Genomic DNA, 19,400 nt, shown 5'->3' on the forward strand with positions numbered 1-19,400 from the left:
CACAGTTTATACTTCTAATTAAAATATACCCAAAATGGAAAACTCCATCAACTCCTATCTAAAACGGCTAAGCACTTTCCGAGGCAATAGATCGCTTCAACTCTCAACATCCAAATCAACAGTCACCCTTTTCACACCTGATCCTCATCATGCCAACTTACATCCCAACGTCATAATAAACAACCAACGCCTCCCACAAGCAAAAACCCCAAAAATTCTAGTTGTGTAACCTTTGACACCATGTTCAGCTTTGCTCAACACGGCAGAAACGTCCATGCAAAAGTTAACAAACGAAATACAATCTTACGAGCTTTAGCCGGCACATCTTGGGGTCAACAAAAGGAGACTACTCCTAACCTACAAAGCCATTGGATGTCCCATCATAAATTATGCCGGTCCCATTTGGTGCCCAAACTTCTCCTCTGCAGGTTACCAAAAGCTCCAAACCGCCCAAAACCAAGCACTTGGCCTCGCCACAGGATGCCACCTCATGGCGCCCACCAAGAAACCAAAGTTCTTCCGATTCAAGAACACTGAAAGCTTCTCACCGACAACGCATCCTCGCACAAAGATAATCAAAGCCCCTGCACCTGCTAGGAAAATGAAATCCACCTTGCTTTCCTTCAGCTCTGCTAACGTGCAATCTACTTTAAATGCTCTTCCACAAAATAGCACCACCAAATCAATTTTGAACCACTTGTACACCGCTGCCGCCATGCACTGCCTGAACGACAAAAAATCCCTGACCCGGGCAACTCAGACAAAACTGGCTCAACTCCGTTCAGGTTACTGCTCCATGCTAGCTGATTACCAAAATCGAATCGAGCCAAACTGCTGCCCTTTGTGCCAAGCAACGCCAGAAGACGTCTCCCATTTTCTCAGTTGCCCAAAACGCAGACCAAAAATTTAATCGATTGATCTCTGACTAAACCCTTCCAAGGTGGCGACACAACGCCACCTATCAACAGAAAGTGCGAATTAAACATCAACTAACCCGTGCCACTCCACAGTTGCAGCTGGAACTAGTTCTGTTCAATTGAAACGAGGATTCCTTCCATGCCCGTTACGTCATGCTGCGCCACCGTCCCATATCCCGTTTTGCCTTCGCGATCGTTTACCCCCCCGTGCACGACCATGGTGGCGGTGTAACGTGGCCGGCACATCTTCAAAGAGGAGTTGGTGGGGATGCGGGGGTTGGAAGGGGAGTTGCCAGGGCCCAATATATAACGCTCGTAACGACGATCCGATACGCACGCGTGCGAGGTGCGACGCTGCCATCTCTACCCCCCTGCTGCGTTGTTTATCGCAGGAGCTGGCACCCGCTGTGGAGTGGCTGCCGTTCCTGAACGCCGTGTTCCACCCGCTGGTGCTCAACGGCACGGAGCCCGTGGTGGTGTACGCCACCGACTACCTGCGCAAGGTTTCCCAGCTCCTCAGCGGCGCCGACAAAACGTAGCGCACGCCGTCACCGCACTGCGTCGCTCGGTTGTTGCACACTGACACACGCACGCGTACACACACACAACAATAAACAACCGCTGTTCACCACTGAGTGGCGGTGATGTCACCATGGCGCTTGTTCCAGGCTAGATGTACCTCGAGGTTGTCATGTGAAGTGTCGCAGGCTCGCTGATAGGAGCTCACCGGACAGACCCAGGTGCTTATTAATTCATTGACTGAGACGACTGGCAGATGCACACAAAGACTAAGATCCTCCGTATAGCCTGCAGAGGCTGCTGGGGCAAGTGGTGTTTGCGAGTAGCACCTATGAAGGCCGGCACGACACACGAGGGGATGGGTGGCCAGCACCACGCCGGTCACCTTTGTCTCCCCAGTGGCGATGTTTACACATTGCACCCGGGTGCTCATTTGAGGCTGAGTCGACTTAGTAGGAAGGCCCAGCACCAGTTGACATCATCGTCACTGGTGTTGGCCATGAGCGGGAATTGAACTCGGGTCGCTGGGTGTGTAGCACAATGCACTAACCGCTCGCTACACCACTGCTCCCCACACACCTCCGGACTAAGATAGAGATCCCCCTTTTAGAATCTTAACATACTTTTAGGCCAATTTCTGTTAGCGAGTAGCGCCTATGAAGGCCAATACGGTACACGAAGTGTTGGGTGGCCAGCACCACGCCCGGCCGCCTTCATCTCGCCAGTGGCGGTGTTTACACAGTGTCCCAGGCATTCATTTGAGGCTGAGTTGACCCAAGCAAGGCCCAGGACCGGTTCAGATGATCGTCACTGGTGTTGGCTGTGAGCGAGAATCAAACTCGGGTCACCGGGTTCGTAGCGCAGCGCGATAACTGCTACACTACCACTCCCTATTAGGACTATTTTGACTTTATCAGGTGAGCGATATAGCTCTTATTCAGAAGTGACCTGGCCACAAATGATAGCCCAATGAAGTGGCTTATCGTGTGGAAATGTATGGCCGCTAAATCATTGAAATGCATGTTGATTCTAAGTCTGGAGAGAAATATACAGGCGTAAGGGTCAGGTTCGAACCCCTCGATCTCCTGCCTACTTGGCAAGGGAGATATCATCTCGCCACCGCGGCACGTACAAAGTTTCCCCGTATAGCCTCAACAGACTGTTGGGGCAAGTGCTGTTAGTGAGCACCGATGAAGGCCGGCAGGGCACACGAGGGGGTGGATGGTCAGAACTATGCCCTATATCGTCTTATATTATCTATATGGTCCATATATGATATCATATATGGACCATATAGTGAAGCACCATAGTCCGTGCTGCTTCGACGGTGGATGAGGAACAACAAAACGACACGAACTCCCACTCCTGAAGGCCAGCAGCAGAACTCCACATTGGCGTCTCGCTCTTGAACACATTTCACATCGCCACGCGCAATAAAAGAGTCGTCTGTTGGGGAATACCAGGCGAGGGAGTTTGCAGCTTGCCACCGTGGCGCCCCCAAACATTTCACATGGAGTACTCCGGGCGCTCCAATTCTCTTCTCGCACTCATTCATGGAGTTGGCCAAAAAATTCAATACGAGACCGCAGAGCTTGGGTTAATATTGGCACCAGTGTTTTTGTGTTTGTTGCGGTTGCACCCGATTCAAGAGCCGAATGGCTCACAGGGCTATACCAAATAAATGGAACCATGGAACTATGCAAACCGATAATTGATGTGCTTTGTTGAGAAGGACCCTTGCCTGAAATGTTGCTGATTATTTTTTCTTCCTTCATATTGTTCTCATTTAATAAGGCAGTGTTGTTGACAAGTGTGTTTTAATTTTTGTTTTTAACAATCGGTTGAGTAACCGATTTCTTTAATAACGAGCACTGCTTTACGCATTTGCAAGGCACCCATGGCCGGGGTGTATCTGTACGTATGTATGTATGTACGTCAGTGTGTTGAACTTCTTTCACACCGTACGTAGTCAACCGAGCTCATCGGAGGTGCGGGGGAAGGACAGCAAACTACTAAACACAAAAAGTTGTTCTTAAAGAAATTCGTTTTCAATCGAGGGTGGAAGGTGGGTGGGTGGGTTGGCGGTGTTCTGTCATCGGCGCGACAGAAGAGCCAGCCAGTAAAACTAGTGTTTCTTCTCAATGATACCGTAGTATGATGTTATAGCCCAGCCCTTGGTTCCGCAGGGCAGAGCCCAGCTTGACGCGAGCGGCGGGTGACACGATGCTGGTGTTCCCCCCCCCCCCCCGTGCGTCGGCGTGCAGGCTGCTCAACACCTACATGGTGTGGAGCCTCGCCAAGAGGATGGCCTCCAACCTCGACCAGCGCTTTGAGGACGCCGAGCAGAAGTACCTGGAGGTCATCTACGGTACCAAGAAGGTGCGCAGGAGTGGCACGGGGCCGGGGGGGGGGGGTTGAGTGGAGGTGTCCCTCTTGGCAGGGACCCCCCCCCACCCATGTCAGCTCAAATTGAGATTTTTATAACTGTTTTATGAGGACCGGTGTGTTATGCTGTACCGGTGTATATACTGTACACTGTATATACTATATACCGTGTATATGCTGTATACTGTGTATATGCTGTATACTGTGTATATACTGTATACTGGGTGTGTATATACTGTATACTGTATACTGTATATACTGTATACTGGGTGTGTATTTACTGTATTCTGTGTATATACTGTATACTGAGTGTGTATACTGAGTGTATATACTGTATACTGAGTGTGTTTACTGAGTGTGTATATACTGTATACTGGGTGTGTATACTGGGTATATACTGTGTGTATACTGTGTACTGTGTGTGTATATACTGGATGCTGTATATACTGTATACTGCATATACTGTAAACGGTGTATATACTGTATACGGTATATATACTGTATATACTGTGTATACTGTACACTGTATATACTGTGTGTATATACTGTATACTGTGTTCATACTGTATACTGTGTTTTTATACTGTATATACTGTATACTGTGGAAATATTGTATACTGTGTGTTATACTGTATACTATGTGTATACTGGATGTATATACTGCATGCTGTGTATATACTGTATACTGTGAATACACAGACCACACTGTATATACTGTACACCGTATTCACGGTATACTGTATATACACTGCACCGTGTATACTGTATACTGTACATACTGCGTACTGTATACACACTGCATACTGCATAAACTGTATACTGTACAAACTGTGAACTGTATATACTGTATACACAGTGTACAGTATGTAGATGCCCAGTATACAGTATATGTGTATACTGTATACGGTACGTACACTGTGTATACTGTATACGCCACATGCTGTATACTCCGTATATACTGTATACGGGGGGGTGTCTGTATACTGTACACTGTGTATACTGTACACCGTGTGTACACTGTATATTGTGTATACACTGTATACTGTACATACGGTGCAAATACTGTGCATATACTGTATATATGCTGTATACCGCACATATACTATATAAGGTTTATATACTGCATACTGTATATATGCTGTATACTGTATATATGGTGTATAATGTATATACTGTATACCGTGTATATACTGTATACCGTGTATATACTGTATACCGTGTATATACTGTATACTGTGTGTATACTGTATACTGTGTATATACTGTATACTGTGTGTATACTGTATGTATGTATATACTGTATACTGGATTCATACTCTGGTTTTTTCGGTAAAGTCACGTAGGTAAAATAAAATAAAAGAAAACAACTCAATTAAATCACGACGTTTTAATTCAGGTGAATTAAAACATGTAAATCTGGCCCTCAAGATGAACGGATACTCTGACCGTACTATCCGCCAAGCTGTTTCTCCCACCATACAGAAACAACCACCTGATACTCCGATCAAAATCATCACGTTACCATACATAGCAGACGTTACCAAAAAGATTTCCAACATTCTAAACAAACACAAGATCCAGGTCCGGTTCAATAAAGTACACAAAATCCGTGATCTGATCCCATCCGTAAAGGATGTAATTCCTGACTTACAGTACCCCGGTGTTTACAAATTGAGTTGTACCTGTGGTGACTGCTATATCGGGGAGATGAAACGACATATTTCTGACCGAATCCGCGAGCACAAATCAGATTTGAAACACGGCAGAACGAATTCTTCGGCCGTGGCCGATCATTGTTTCAACACAGCGGGTTCTCATGACATTGTTTTCTCTGATACCAAAGTTCTCTGCAAACCTCCCGGTTATTACCAAAGATTTGTCCATGAAGCCACCCAGATATACAAACATAGACACAACTTCAACCGAGAAGATGGTTTCAAATTGAGCAACCATTGGAAAGATGTTATAAACCAAGTCAAACGTTAGCTGCCTTATAATTGTACAGCCATTTCCATTGCTTTCTAACAAAAATGGGGTTGTACTCGCCCCCGTGTAGCACGTCATCGCTCCCCCCGAACCCCCTGCAGCATAACAAAAGGCGGCTTAACTTAGCCCTCCCCCCCACCCATGTCCCTTTCTGGCTCCTCCCCCCCTCTTAACGTGTATATAATCCCGGTCGTCTCAAGAGCTCCCCACTTGGCACAGCTATTCTGCTGTGACTGTTCCACCTGAAGACGGAAGCTTGTTGCCTCCGAAACATCGTGATTTAATTTAGTTTTATTTTATTTCACCTATGTGACTTTACCGAAAAAAACAAAGAGTATGAATCCTTGCAGTCACGAAAGCTTCAAATCTAGAACATATACTGGATGTGTATATACTGTATACTGGGTGTGTATATACTGTATACGGTGTATATACTGTATACTGGGTGTGTATATACTGTATACTGGGTGTGTATACACTGTATACTGGGTGTGTATATACTGTATACTGGGTGTGTATACTATGTGTGCATACTGTATATACTGTATATGGTGTATATACTGTATACTGTATATACTGCATACCGTGTGTATATACTGTATACTGTGTATATACTGTATACTGTGTGCATGTAGACTGTATACTGTGTGCATGTAGACTGTATACTGTGTGCATGTATACTGTATACTGTGTGCATGTATACTGTATACTGTGTGCATATATACTGTATACTGTGCGCATGTATACTGTGCGCGTATATACTGTATACTGTGTGCGTATTATTCTGTATACTGGGTGTGTATACACTGTATACTGGGTGTGTTTATACTGTATACTGTGTATATACTGTATAGTGTGTGCGTATATACTTTATACTGTGTGCGTATATACTGTATACCGTGTATATACTCTGTATATACTGTATACTGTGTGCATATTTTGTATACTGTATATATATACTGTATACTGTGTATATACTGTATACTGTGTGCGTATATACTGTATACTGTGTATATACTGTATACTGTATATATACTGTATACTGTGCGCATGTATACTGTGCGCGTATATATTGTATACTGTGTGCGTATTCTGTATACTGGGTGTGTATACACTGTATACTGGGTGTGTATACACTGTATGCTTGGTGTGTATACACTGTATACTGGGTGTGTATACACTGTATACTGTGTATATACTGTATACTGTGTATATATACTGTATACTGTGTGTATACACTGTATACTGTGTGCATATATACTGTACTTGGTGCGTATATACTGTATACTGGGTGTATATACTGTACACTGGATGTGTGTGTACTGTGCATTATAATTACGCTGTATGTACTGTGTGTGTGGGTATACACTGTGTGTGCCCTATGTATGTGTCCACTGTTAAATCATTGTGTGCATTTCCTGCCACTCTGTGTGCTCACGGTGTGCCGCTTGCCTGTGTGTGCGTACTCTGTGTGTTGTACATGATCTTGTGTGTGTGCGCGTGTGCGCGCGTGTTCCCTGCCACGCGTGCGTGTTGTGTTCCCTGCCACGCGTGCGTGTTGATCGCGAGCAGTCGTGCACGCCACGCTGGCAGGACTGCATGGAGGACACGGACAACACGCTGGGGTTTGCGCTCGGTGCCATGTTCGTGCGCGCCACCTTCGACCAGAGCAGCAAATCCGTGGTGAGTGCGACGGCCGGTCTCGGGCGCCCCCGCAACCCGACCCTCGGCGACCGGGTCGCTCGGCACGGCACGAGCTCCGGCACCCGCTTGTGCACCTGCGGCACGGTTGTGGCAGCGCGGCGGTGACATTTGTACCTCGCGCCAAGAAGGGCCCGGGTTCGATTCCCAACTCGGGTCGCCCCGAGTCGGGAATCGAATCCGTGTGCGAGTCCCGTGTGTTGTTGCCGCTTCTCGCTGTGCAGGCCGAGGGCACGGTCGCGAAGATCCATGTGTTAATCCACGTGTTATTTTGTGCGTTATTCCGTGTGTTATTCCGTGTGGTATTCCTCGTGTTATTACGTGTATAAATCCGTGTGGTATTCCGCCTGCTGTCCCGTGCATTATCCCGCGCGTTATTCAGCCCGTTATCCCGCGCGGCATTCCGTGTGTCAACCGGCGCGCTGGTGCCGCGTCTCGCTGCGCAGGCCGAGGGCATGATCACGGAGATCCGCTCGGCGTTCGAGGCCGGGCTCGGCAAGCTCACGTGGATGGACCCCGAAACGATCGAGGCGGCCAAAGAGAAGGTGCCCACTGGGCCGCGGCACCGCCAGCGACCGAGATTCGGCAACACTGCTAACGGCCGCTTTCGCCCGCACAAGCCTCGCCGAGTCTCACGACTCTTTATCGGGAGGGTCCTGCTACGTTTTAGCAGTAAGGGGAGGTGGGGGGGGCAGGCGATGATTTGCTACGTATATATTTTCTAATGGAGCAATTTACGGATACGTTTCTTTCAGTTTGACAAATTTGCGTCTCGTGCATATCGGGGGGGGCCGTGGAGAGGGGGTGGCCGTGGCTTGACATGGACTTCACATGTCCCCCCAACGTCTCCCACTTAGCCCCATCGCTCCAGCTGATGGGGTTTCCACCCCTATCTGATGTAGACCCCCACAGCCTCTCCCACCTGGTCCCCACAGGCCCCTTCCCCTGGTCCACACACTTGGATACTGGTCACACTATAACACCTGTACCTGACACACTGGTCACACTCAGACACTGCTCACACTCGGACACTGGTCAGTCACACTGCTCACACCCGCCACTGTGCTGCCGTGTGGGCTAGGCGGATGCCATATACGACATGATCGGCTTCCCGGATTTCATCCTGAAGCCAGAGGAGCTGGACAAGGTGTTCACGCAGGTAGGGAGGGAGCTGGGCGCCGGCTGAGCTGCCGGCCGGCGGCCTTCACCACGCACCAAGGGAACGGCTACGCCGCGTGTCCTCGCCACTTCGGTGCGCCCGCTCGCGTTCATTGGAAGGGCGTCATCGTGAACTGTGCGCGAGCAGGGGTGGCTTGCAACAACGTTGGGGCCAGTGTCCCCCCACCCCCCTCTGTATTTGTGAGGTGGTCGACCTTGTGGATTTACCGAGTTCTGGGCACATGGTCAGCTGTGTGCTTCGTGTGTCTCTGCGTGTCGCGGTTATCGCGCTGTGCTACGAATCTGACGACCCGGGTTCGATTCCCACTCACGGTCGACACCAGTAAAGATTATTCTGCACCGGTGTTGGTCCTCCCCTAGGTCGACCCAGCCTCTAATGAGAACCTGGTACAGTGTGTAAACATCCCCGCTAGGGAGACAAAGGCGGCCGGGTGTGGTGTTGGCCACCCACTCCCTCGTGTACCATGCTGGCCTTCATAGGTGCTCGCTAACAGCACTTGCCCCAATCGTCTGTTGAAGATTATACGTGAGATCTTGGTCAAAGTGTGTGTCCGTGGGGAGTGGTAGTGTGGTGGTTGGCGCTCTGTGCTACGAACCCCGGAGACAAGAGTTCGATTCCCACTCGTGGCCAACACCAGTGACGATTATCTGAACTGGTCTTGGGCCTCGCGTAGGTCAACCCAGCCTCAAATGAGTACCTGGTACAGTGTGTAAACATCGCCGTTCGGGAGACAAATGCGGCCGGGCGGCCTTCATAGGTGATCGCTAACAGCTCTTGCCCTAGTAGTATGTTGAAGGCTATACAGGAGATCTTTGTCTTTGTGTGTGTGTCCCAGTATGAGGTTGTAGAGGAAGATTACTTCCAAAACGTTCTCAACTACTACAACTTCTCTTCGCGCATGTCATCAGAGCAGCTCCGCAAGCCGCCCAGCCGTGACCAGTGACTACCGCTCGCCACTCGCTCGCCACTCGCTCGCCACTCGCTCACCACTCCGTCGCCACACGCTCCCCACTCGCTCCTCACTCGCTCGCCACTCGCTCGCCACCCGCTCACCACTCGCTCCCCACTCACTCCCCACTCGCTCACCACTCCGTCACCACACGCTCCCCACTCGCTTGGCACTCGCTCGCCACACGCTCCCCACTCGCTTGGCACTCGCTCGCCACACGCTCGCCACTCGCTCGCCACTCGCCCCCACATGCTGCTCGCCACACGCTTGGCACTCGCTCACCACACGCTCGCCAATCGCTCCCAACTCGCTCGCCACACGCTCGCCACTCGCTCCCCACTCGCTCACCACTCGCTCGCCACTCGCTCGCCACACGCTCGCCACTCGCTCGCCACTCGCTCGCCACCCGCTCACCACTCGCTCCCCACTCACTCCCCACTCGCTCACCACTCGCTCGCCACTCGCTCCCCACTCGCTCCCCACTCACTCCCCACTCGCTCGCCACTCGCTCACCACTCGCTCCCCACTCGCTCGCCACACGCTCGCCACACGCTCCCCACTCGCTCACCACTCGCTCGCCACTCGCTCGCCACTCGCTCCCCACTCGCTCCCCACTCGCTCGCCACTCGCTCCCCACTCGCTCGCCACACGCTCGCCACACGCTCGCCACTCGCTCGGCACTCGCTCCCCACTCGCTCGGCACTCGCTCACCACACGCTCGCCACTCGCTCCCCACTCTCTCGTCACTCGCTCCCCACTCGCTCGCCATTCGCTCCCCACTCGCTCCCCACTCGCTCGCCACTCGCTCCCCACTCGCTCGCCACACGCTCCCCACTCGCTCGCCACTCGCTCCCCACTCGCTCCCCACTCGCTCGCCACTCGCTTCCCACTCTCTCGCCACTCGCTCGCCACTCGCTCGCCACTCGCTTTCCACTCGCTCCCCACTCGCTCGCCACACGCTCCCCACTCGCTCACCACTCGCTCCCCACTCGCTCGCCACTCGCTCCCCACTCGCTCCCCACTCGCTCGCCACTCGCTCCCCACTCTCTCGCCACACGCTCCCCACTCGCTCGGCACTCGCTCGGCACACGCTCGCCACACGCTCGGCACTCACCAATCACAAACCAATCGCATAAACCAATCACTCGCCACTCGCGTAACCAGACACATAACTCGCGTGGACCTATAGCAAGACGCGAGCATGCTACTCACCACTCACGCAAACACTCGTATTGCAATCAACCACCACTCACACCGAGGCTATAACCACCACTCACACCGCCCGCATCACTCGCATCGCTCATCACTCACACCCTCCAAAACCTCCCACCACACGCACCACTCGCACCACCGCTCATCAGCCCGCTCACATCACGCAAGCATTCGCATCTCTCGCCAACGAGACAATTTAGCTGCGTTGTTTTGCCTCTGTGGGCCGTGTAACTCTTAGCCAGCGTCTTCTGCTGCTGGTGTAGCACTGACCTTAGCTGCCGTGTGTACACACACACGCGCGGGTGCATGGTGGGGTTCGGTGGCACAGTGGTTAGCGCAGTGTGCTCAGAACCGGGCACACCCGAGTTCCATTTTCCGCTCAAGGCCAGCATCAGTGACGAATGCATGAACCGGTGCTGGGCCTCCTCTAGATCGACTCGGCTTTAAATGAGCGCACGCATGGTGCAGCGCGTGCTTTCGTCGGCACTCGGGAGACCAAGGCGGCCTCGCGAGGATTTGGCCAGCCGCCCCGTCGTGTGCCGTGCCTGCCTTAATAGGCGCTGGCGAACAGCACTTGCCGCACCGGACTGTTAATAGGCTACCCGGATGGGTGAATCTCTGTCTTTGTGAACAGGTGGAGCATGACTCCGCCCACCGTCAACGCCTACTACTCCCCCTCCAAGAACGAGATTGTCTTCCCCGCGGGGATTCTGCAAGCGCCGTTCTACGCCCGCAACTACCCCAAGTAACGCCGCGCAATTCGCGTGCGCCCTCGCACCCTCGCGCGTTCACCCGGAGAGTACAAGCCGCGCCGCTGTCGGGTACTCGCTGCGTTGAATGTCGGCGTGCGGTGGAGAACAATGGCTGCGCCTCGCCCGCGATCGAAGTGTGTGCCGCTGCTGCTGCCGCTGCTGCTGCTGCTGCTGCTGCCACGTGTGCCGCTGCCGCTGCTGCTGCTGCTGCCACGTGTGCCGCTGCTGCTGCTGCTGCTGCTGCTGCCACGTGTGCCGCTGCTGCTGCTGCTGCTGCTGCCACGTGTGCCGCTGCTGCTGCTGCTGCCACGTGTGCCGCTGCTGCCGCTGTGAAGCTGTGAAGCCAACGACCCGAGTTTGGTTCCCGCTTGCGGCCAACACCGGTGACGATTGTCTGAACCGGTCATGGACCTCCCCTAGGTCCGCCCAGCCTCAAATGAGTACCTGCTGCGGCGTGTAAACATCGCCGCTGGGGAGACACAAAGCGGCCCGGGTGTGGTGCTGGCCCCACCCCTACCCGCTCGTGCGCCGTGTCGGCCTTTAGGTGCTACTCGCTCACGGCACTTTGCCCCAACAGTATGTTGAAGCTGTACGGGAGATCTTTGTCTTTGCTGCTGCTGCTGCTGTGCGTAGGTCACTGAACTTTGGTGGGATCGGCGTGGTGATGGGGCACGAGCTGACGCACGCGTTCGATGACCAAGGTACGCCCCCCCCCCCACCCCCCCGTGAGTCCGCACCCCGTGTATTGCTGCGCGTTTGCAACGCCCATGCACTTCGCTGTCAGGGGGGTCTCTCCAGTTGGTTTGTTGTCGCCCCTTGGGCAGGGCCAAACTGACCCCAACAGCGACCAGGAACGGCTTGTCCACACGCAGCCCCTGAGGCCCAGGGCGGCAGTACGCAAAGATGGCGCTGCACTGCACTGCTGATTCCTAGCAATGACGAGACCGGTGTAATTTGCCTCATCATCATTTTGCTGCTGTTGAAAACAAAATGGCCACAATTTGGGCTCTTGGTTTTGCTCGGTGACGCCATCGGCATCATCGGCATCGGTGGTGGTTGAGTGAGCGAGTGTGCGAGTGGGCGAGTGGATGGGTGAGTGGGCGAGTGGGTGGGTGAGTGAGTGCGTTGTATTGTTAGCTGCATTACGGTGGTGGTGGTGGTGGAACACCGTCCAGGCGAGACGAAACGGTCGTGCGAAAACGCCGCTCCGCCCTCCCCCTCCTCTCCCCGCTCCACGCCGCGCCCCTCGCCAGGCCGTGAGTACGACAAGGACGGGAACCTGCGGCCCTGGTGGAAGAACTCGTCGGTAGAGGCGTTCAAGCGGCAGACGGCGTGCATGCGCGAGCAGTACGCCGCCTACGCCCTCTCCGGGGAGCACCTCAACGGCAAGCAGACGCTCGGGGAGAACATCGCCGACAACGGCGGCCTCAAGGCGGCCTACAACGTGAGGCTCTCTGCTCCGCGGAGGATTCCACGTCGACCGTTTTGTCTCTTGCCCCCCCCCCCCCCCCCCCCCCCCCCCACCTTCCACCCTGCACCCGCCGCTGTGTTCCGGTCACCCACCACTTACATTTGTGTCACCTGACCTCGCTTTCCCCCCCTGGAATGACCCCGCCGAGGAGCCGGTTTGAATCGCGAGCGGACGCCTGAATTCGGAAGCACGAGGCTCGTTGATCTGACCTCCGAACCACAAACTCGGCACACCCAGGAACCCGGATCGGCGTCGTTTTACCGTGTTCGTTAACTCGACCGAGGGAATCCGCTGGACTAAAACTCGACGAAAGCCCACGGGTTCTTCTCGGCTGCCGACTTCGGCTCGCAGGAAGAATGGCGACTGCACAAACTGCCGGCGTGTGCGCGAGTCCGCGTTGGGGGAAGAATGCCGCTCGTGCGCGCGCGTCTGTGTGTGTGTGTGTGCGCGTCGCTGCACGGGAACGGTGGTGTAGCGGTTAGTGTTTCGCTACGCCACAAACCCGACGACCCGAGTTCGATTCCCGCTCACGGCCCACACCGGTGACGATTATTACCTGAACCGGTACCTGGGCCTCCCTTAGTTCGGCTCGGCCTCAAATGAGTACCTGGTGCGGTGTGTAAACATCGCCACTGGGGAGAAAAAGGCGACCGGACGTGGTGCTGGCCACCCACCCCCCTTGCGTGCCGTGCCGGTATTCATAGGTGCTGCTCGCCAATGGCGCTTGTCCCAAAGAAGCCTCTTAAGCGTATACGGGGGGATCGTTATCTTTGTGTGTCCGCTGCGCAGGCGTACGAGGCGTGGGTGAGCCACGCGGGGGAGGAGCCGCCCCTCCCTGCCCTTGACCTCTCCAGCCGACAGCTCTTCTTCGTGGGCTTCGCCCAGGTGCGCCGTTGTCCCTCCCGTCCCTACCGCGCCGCACTCACTGGCTCCCGCGTTTGCCCCGGCGTTAAAACACGCGCCGAGCGATTGTGAACACAGGACACGTGGATTACAGTTTCACGGAGTAACGTGAGCCGTGGCGGGTTTTACACTCTGCAGACGCAGGGGAGTGCACTTTGATGCCGGGCATTAATGTCAGTGACTCATTGCTGCCAAATGTATTTAATCACGACGTCAGACACACAGATGTGCAACAGGTATGTTGCTGCCTCCGGGGGCATGTGCCATGTGTTGTGAGGTGCGGTGCAGGTTCGTTGCGTGTGTTGAGGAACGTGCGTGTGGCAGTTAGCGCTACGCTTCGCTGCGAACACGTCGACCCGAGTTCGAGTCCCGCTCACGGCCAACACCGGTGACGATTATCTGAACCGCTCTTGGGCCACCCCTAGGTCGACTCGGCCTCAAATCAGTACCTGGTGCGGTGTGTAAACATCGCCACTGGGGAGACAAAGGCGGCTGGGCATCGTGCTGGCCACCCATCCCCTCGTGTGCCGTGCCGGCCTTTATAGGTGCTCGCTAACAGCACTTGCCCCAGGTCTGTTCAGGCCATGCGGGGGATCTTGGGTGCAGGCGTTGTGAGCCTGGTGAGTGTTTCGGAAAGTGGCGAATTTTGTTGAGCTCGTACTGTGGTGACTGCGCCACGTGCCACGGAATGTGTGGCACAGGTGTCTGGTGAGTGCGTTGAGCATGTGGCGTATGTGTGCCTTGTATTGGCGCGTGTGGCGAGGATGCTACGTGCGTTACAGGGTGCCGCGTTGAAGGTGCCGGCGCGGGCCGAGTGTGCCGAGCTCGCCCTAAGGGCACGCGCCGCGGCCGCGTCGAGCGTTTTGCCGTGCGCGTCGCTGTGTGTGCATCGCCGTGTGCGGTGCGGCGCAGGTGTGGTGCTCGGTGCGCACGGTGGAGAGCACGCACGAGGGGCTCGTCACGGACCCGCACAGCCCCGCGCAGTACCGCGTCATCGGCACCGTCGCCAACTCCCCCGAGTTCGCGCAGCACTTCAACTGCCCCCCCGACACGCCCATGAACCCCGCGAAGAAGTGCGAGGTCTGGTGAGGAGGAGGGATGAGGAGCGGGAGGAGCGGGAGGAGCGGGAGGAGCGGGAGGAGCGTGGAGCCACGTGCACAGCGCGCCGCTGTGGGTGGGTCGGCGCCTACAGGGACGTGCGTGCGTGCGCGCGCGCGTGCGCGTTGCTTGCGATTGCGTGAGACTGGCCGCTGGTAGACTGGAGCATGTGGTACGGCACGTGGCCACGTGCGTAGCCACGGCCGTAGCGAGCGGTATACTTGATGTGGCGTGCCGGGTCCGTAGATATATTTCCGGTCGCCGACTTCCGACAGAACCGGCTGACATTTGAAATTAAGCCCTGGAGATGTCCCTCTGAGATCAGCGTTTGACTCTACAGAACTGTGTGCCTGCGTGCATGTGAGTGTGCGCGCGTGTGCGTGTCTACTACACTGGACGCTGTCTCGTCCGAGGCGGCGCAACCCCCGGGCCAGTAGAGACGCCGGTGGCAGTGGTCGCTTCGTACGTACGTACGTACGTGTGCGCGTGCGTGTGGCTTGTTTTATTTTGGCAGTCATCGCAAGTAACAACCAAAAGTGAACACCTTCACTGGAGTCGCCTTAAATCGGAGGGACGGGCCGAAGGGCAAAGCCGTGTGACGAGGTGTCGCTGCGCGGTGACACGCGGTGACACGCAGACGCGTCATCCAGTGCCAACCGGCAAAGTACCCGCTCGCTCGCTCACCTGCCCACCGGTCCTGCCTGTCTTGCAAGCGGCCCCGCGAAGGCGCTGCCGGTGGGGGGGGGGGTGGCCTTCTCACGGCGGTGTGAACTTGCTCGCGGAGATGTGGAACGACATCCAGCTCGCTCGTGAATCGCACGCGTGCGCACACACACACACACAAGTAATTTGGTTGCGTTCGTCAATCGTAGTTTGCGTCCAAACCGCTCGTGACGCGGCTCATTGGAAGCTGCGTTAGATTTCCTCCCCGGCAATGCCGCCGCCGCCGCTGCTGCGGTGGCGGTGCCGGTGGCGTGGTGGTCGGCTCACTTGGACATTCGGTTTCTCGGCGCGGCAGTTGAAAAACTGTGGGCGAGTTTCCCAATTCCCTCCACACATCCGTCCACCCCAGCAGTATGAACGGGTGCACCTCAGTCAAGTCGATCGGCAGATCGCATGTGGTGGGGTTAAGCGCGGCTGTTCCAAAGTCATCCGGGCAGTGTTGGAAGAGTAGGCCAAATACCATCGGTGGGGGGGGGGGCTCTCCAGAGCTCACTTTAGGAGAGGCCCTTCCCCGCCAACGATCGGGGCGAGCAATGCAATTTGCAGGGCTTGCCCCTCTACCTTTGCACGTGCCCTGCGGTAGTTTGTGAGCTGACCGTATTTTCCCCATCTCTGCTTGAAGCGAGGTGCGCCCTAGCAGCTGGAGGCCCCCGCCCGCGGCTCGCCGTGGCGGACGCGGTCGGGACGGGCCGCACCGCCGGTACGTTACCCCCGATGGCGCCGTCCCGCCGGCCGGGGAGAGCGTGGCGGGGGGGGGGGAGCGCCGCTCCGCTCCGCGTTGCACGGCGACCGCCCATTTACCATCGCGCGGTTTCTTTTGCGCGTTGAATGCGCTCTCTTGGGTTGTGCTCGCTTGCGTCGGCGGTGATGCCCCGCCACTGAGTGGGGGCCTTCTCCCGGGAAGGATAGCTGCTGCAGGTTTGCCAAAGAGCCCCGCCCCCCCCCCCCACCCCCCACAACCACTTCCTCCCACACAACCCAAGCTCGCCGCTGCACTTAACGCACGTTTTTCCTTTTTACGTCTTCGTATTTAAGTGTTTATTGTTTAACTGCCATGGTTTATTTATTGACATCTGTAAAAGGGAAGGTGGAATCCAGGTCCCCGGAATGTGAATGGACGGGTCCGTGGCCAGGGGTCCCTGGAATGTGAATGAACGGGTCAGGGGTCCCTGGAATGTGAATGAACGGGTCAGTAGCCAGGGGTCCCTGGAATGTGAATGAAGGGGTCAGGGGTCCCTGGAATGTGAATGAACGGGTCAGTAGCCAGGGGTCCCTGGAATGTGAATGAAGGGGTCAGGGGTCCCTGGAATGTGAATGAACGGGTCAGTAGCCAGGGGTACCTGGAATATGAATGAACGGGTCAGTGGCCAGGGGTCCCTGGAATGTGAATGAACGGGTCCGTGGCCAGGGGTCCCTGGAATATGAATGAACGGGTCAGTGGCCAGGGGTCCCTGGAATGTGAATGAACGGGTCAGTGGCCATGGGTCCCTGGAATATGAATGAACGGGTCAGTGGCCAGGGGTCCCTGGAATATGAATGAACGGGTCAGTGGCCAGGGCTCCCTGGAATGTGAATGAACGGGTCAGTGGCCATGGGTCCCTGGAATATGAATGAACGGGTCAGTGGCCAGGGGTCCCTGGAATATGAATGAACGGGTCAGTGGCCAAGGGTCCCTGGAATGTGAATGAACGGGTCAGTGGCCAGGGGTGGACAGAGCAGTTGGCGCGCGACGATTTCTGAGAGCGATTTTGGTCGCCGAATGGACCGCTCTTTGGCGGCCGAGGCAACTTGACCGTGGCACGCTGTCGTACTCGGGGGACCTTCATCCGCCGCCGGGTTTTCCACGCCGCTGGATCAAGGTTGAGGGGAGGGTGCACTGTGGGCCATGGCGCAGGCCCCAGCGCCACGAGCGGTTCGAGCGGCAGCAGCAGCCACGGAACAGCGGACAGGGGTGACGGATCGCGATGAGGGAGCGTTGCCGTGCCGTGCCGGTTTTTGAACCCTTTGACAGCATACCGATTTTTTTTCAAAGCTGCATCATATCGCTTCATGAAACAATCTAAATGCCGCTTGTTTACGCGTTAGCATTTTTTGTTCCATTTAGAAATCGGTACGCAGGCGAGAGGGTTTGATTGTCGGCAGCTTTCCCCGTTTCAATCGGTCACGCGCGGTCGGGTTCGCACCGCGGTACTTCGCTCGGCACTGTGGTGACGGGGGAGGGAGGCGAGGGAGCCCCCGGACATCGTGCCCAACCGCACGAGCCGAAAGGGCCGTACGGCGGGCACGACCGCGAGACCCTACGCAGCGCCAAGCTTCTGCGTGCGCCTGAAATGGGCGGGGGGGGGGGTAGGTGGGGGGCGGTAGGGGGGGCGGCGTTTTCAGCGGGGGCTTTCGCGGCGAGCGTCAGAAGGCAGCGGGGAGGTTAGAGGGTCCGCCGGGCTCCAGCCGCGGATGCGTAACCCCGTTGGTAGCGTGGACTCGGCCAGTGACGTACGTCACGATACGTACTCACCAGCAGGGCAGCACGGTAGTCGACCCCCCCCTCGTGAATGTGTCTGCGGACGTGCCGACGGATCGAGCCCGGTCGACACTGGCCATCGTCTTCTTCTAGGCCAGAGGTCCCATTCCAGCGGCGTTCTCCACTAATTTTCAGATGGGGGCTTCCACTTTCGCCGGTAAGACATCATCAGTGTAAGGGCCTGCCACACACATTATTTGAAACCATTTGGGGTTTGACAGCAGCACGATGATGATGATGATGGTGGGGAGGTGTTACCACTCTTTGTGTTTTGTCGGGGGGGGGGGGGCCCGCACGTCAGGGGCCCCACTAAAGGCCACCAGGGGCCGCCAGTGGCCCGCGGGCCTTGCTATGAAGAACGTTGCGCTACAGGTTCCTCTTCGCTCTATGCGGGTTCGGTTTGTGTGTGTTACTCGGCAGGCAGCTGTCTCACACACAGATGCATACAGTGTGTGTAGTGTGCGTGTACTGTGCGCTAATCAGCAGGCAGCTATCTCCTCGTGCGATTTCACTTTATGCGCCCCTTTTTATTTTGAATGCATATAATAATAATAATTATTTACGTTTATTATTATAAATTACATTCTAATAATTAACAATTATGCGTAAGGCACCTTCCAGTAATCTCTTAAGGCGCTACGCAGAGCGAGGGATGCCTGTAGTGTGTGGGATTGGCTGCTCTAACTTTATTTCCCCATGTGGTCACATGCACTACCTTTATACAGACCTCCATACAGACCCGTAGACTCACACTTACATGGTCCATAGACCTGTACACAGAACCATAGACTCACACAAACCACACAGTCCGTATAATTACGTCAAGACCCATACTTGCGCATATGCTTACACGATTCACAGACTCATATACAAACGCGCGTACATGCGTATGATCCATAGATTGCATAGGGAAGGAACATAGACTGGCATATCGATATATACAGTGAGGGAAAAAAGTATTTGATCCCCTGCTGATTTTGTACGTTTGCCCACTGACAAAGAAATGATCAGTCTATAATTTTAATGGTAGGTTTATTTGAACAGTGAGAGACAGAATAACAACAACAAAATCCAGAAAAAACGCAT

General features: G+C 54.9%; 1 protein-coding gene across 6 annotated transcripts in view; it reads left to right on the forward strand.

Annotated features, from left to right (window-relative positions):
• LOC116950542 (endothelin-converting enzyme 2) overlaps positions 1–18,134 on the forward strand; it is a 45,330-nt gene extending 27,196 nt beyond the window's left edge. For all 6 annotated transcript variants that reach the window (XM_032968403.2, XM_076072843.1, XM_032968408.2 and 3 more), the window contains exons 9-19: positions 1,310–1,452; positions 3,701–3,815; positions 7,380–7,490; positions 7,955–8,053; positions 8,590–8,667; positions 9,524–9,627; positions 11,484–11,594; positions 12,235–12,302; positions 12,855–13,045; positions 13,862–13,957; positions 14,888–18,134. In XM_032968403.2, coding sequence (XP_032824294.1) covers positions 1,310–1,452; positions 3,701–3,815; positions 7,380–7,490; positions 7,955–8,053; positions 8,590–8,667; positions 9,524–9,627; positions 11,484–11,594; positions 12,235–12,302; positions 12,855–13,045; positions 13,862–13,957; positions 14,888–15,064 — 1,293 coding nt within the window. In that variant the 3' untranslated portion in view covers positions 15,065–18,134. The remainder of the gene's footprint in view (positions 1–1,309; positions 1,453–3,700; positions 3,816–7,379; positions 7,491–7,954; positions 8,054–8,589; positions 8,668–9,523; positions 9,628–11,483; positions 11,595–12,234; positions 12,303–12,854; positions 13,046–13,861; positions 13,958–14,887) is intronic.
• Positions 18,135–19,400: the final 1,266 nt, after the last annotated feature.

The sequence above is a fragment of the Petromyzon marinus genome, chromosome 39, assembly GCF_048934315.1.
Source record: "Petromyzon marinus isolate PM22_M1 ecotype Great Lakes invasive population chromosome 39, UKy_Petmar_22M1.pri1.0, whole genome shotgun sequence".
NCBI lineage: Eukaryota > Metazoa > Chordata > Hyperoartia > Petromyzontiformes > Petromyzontidae > Petromyzon > Petromyzon marinus.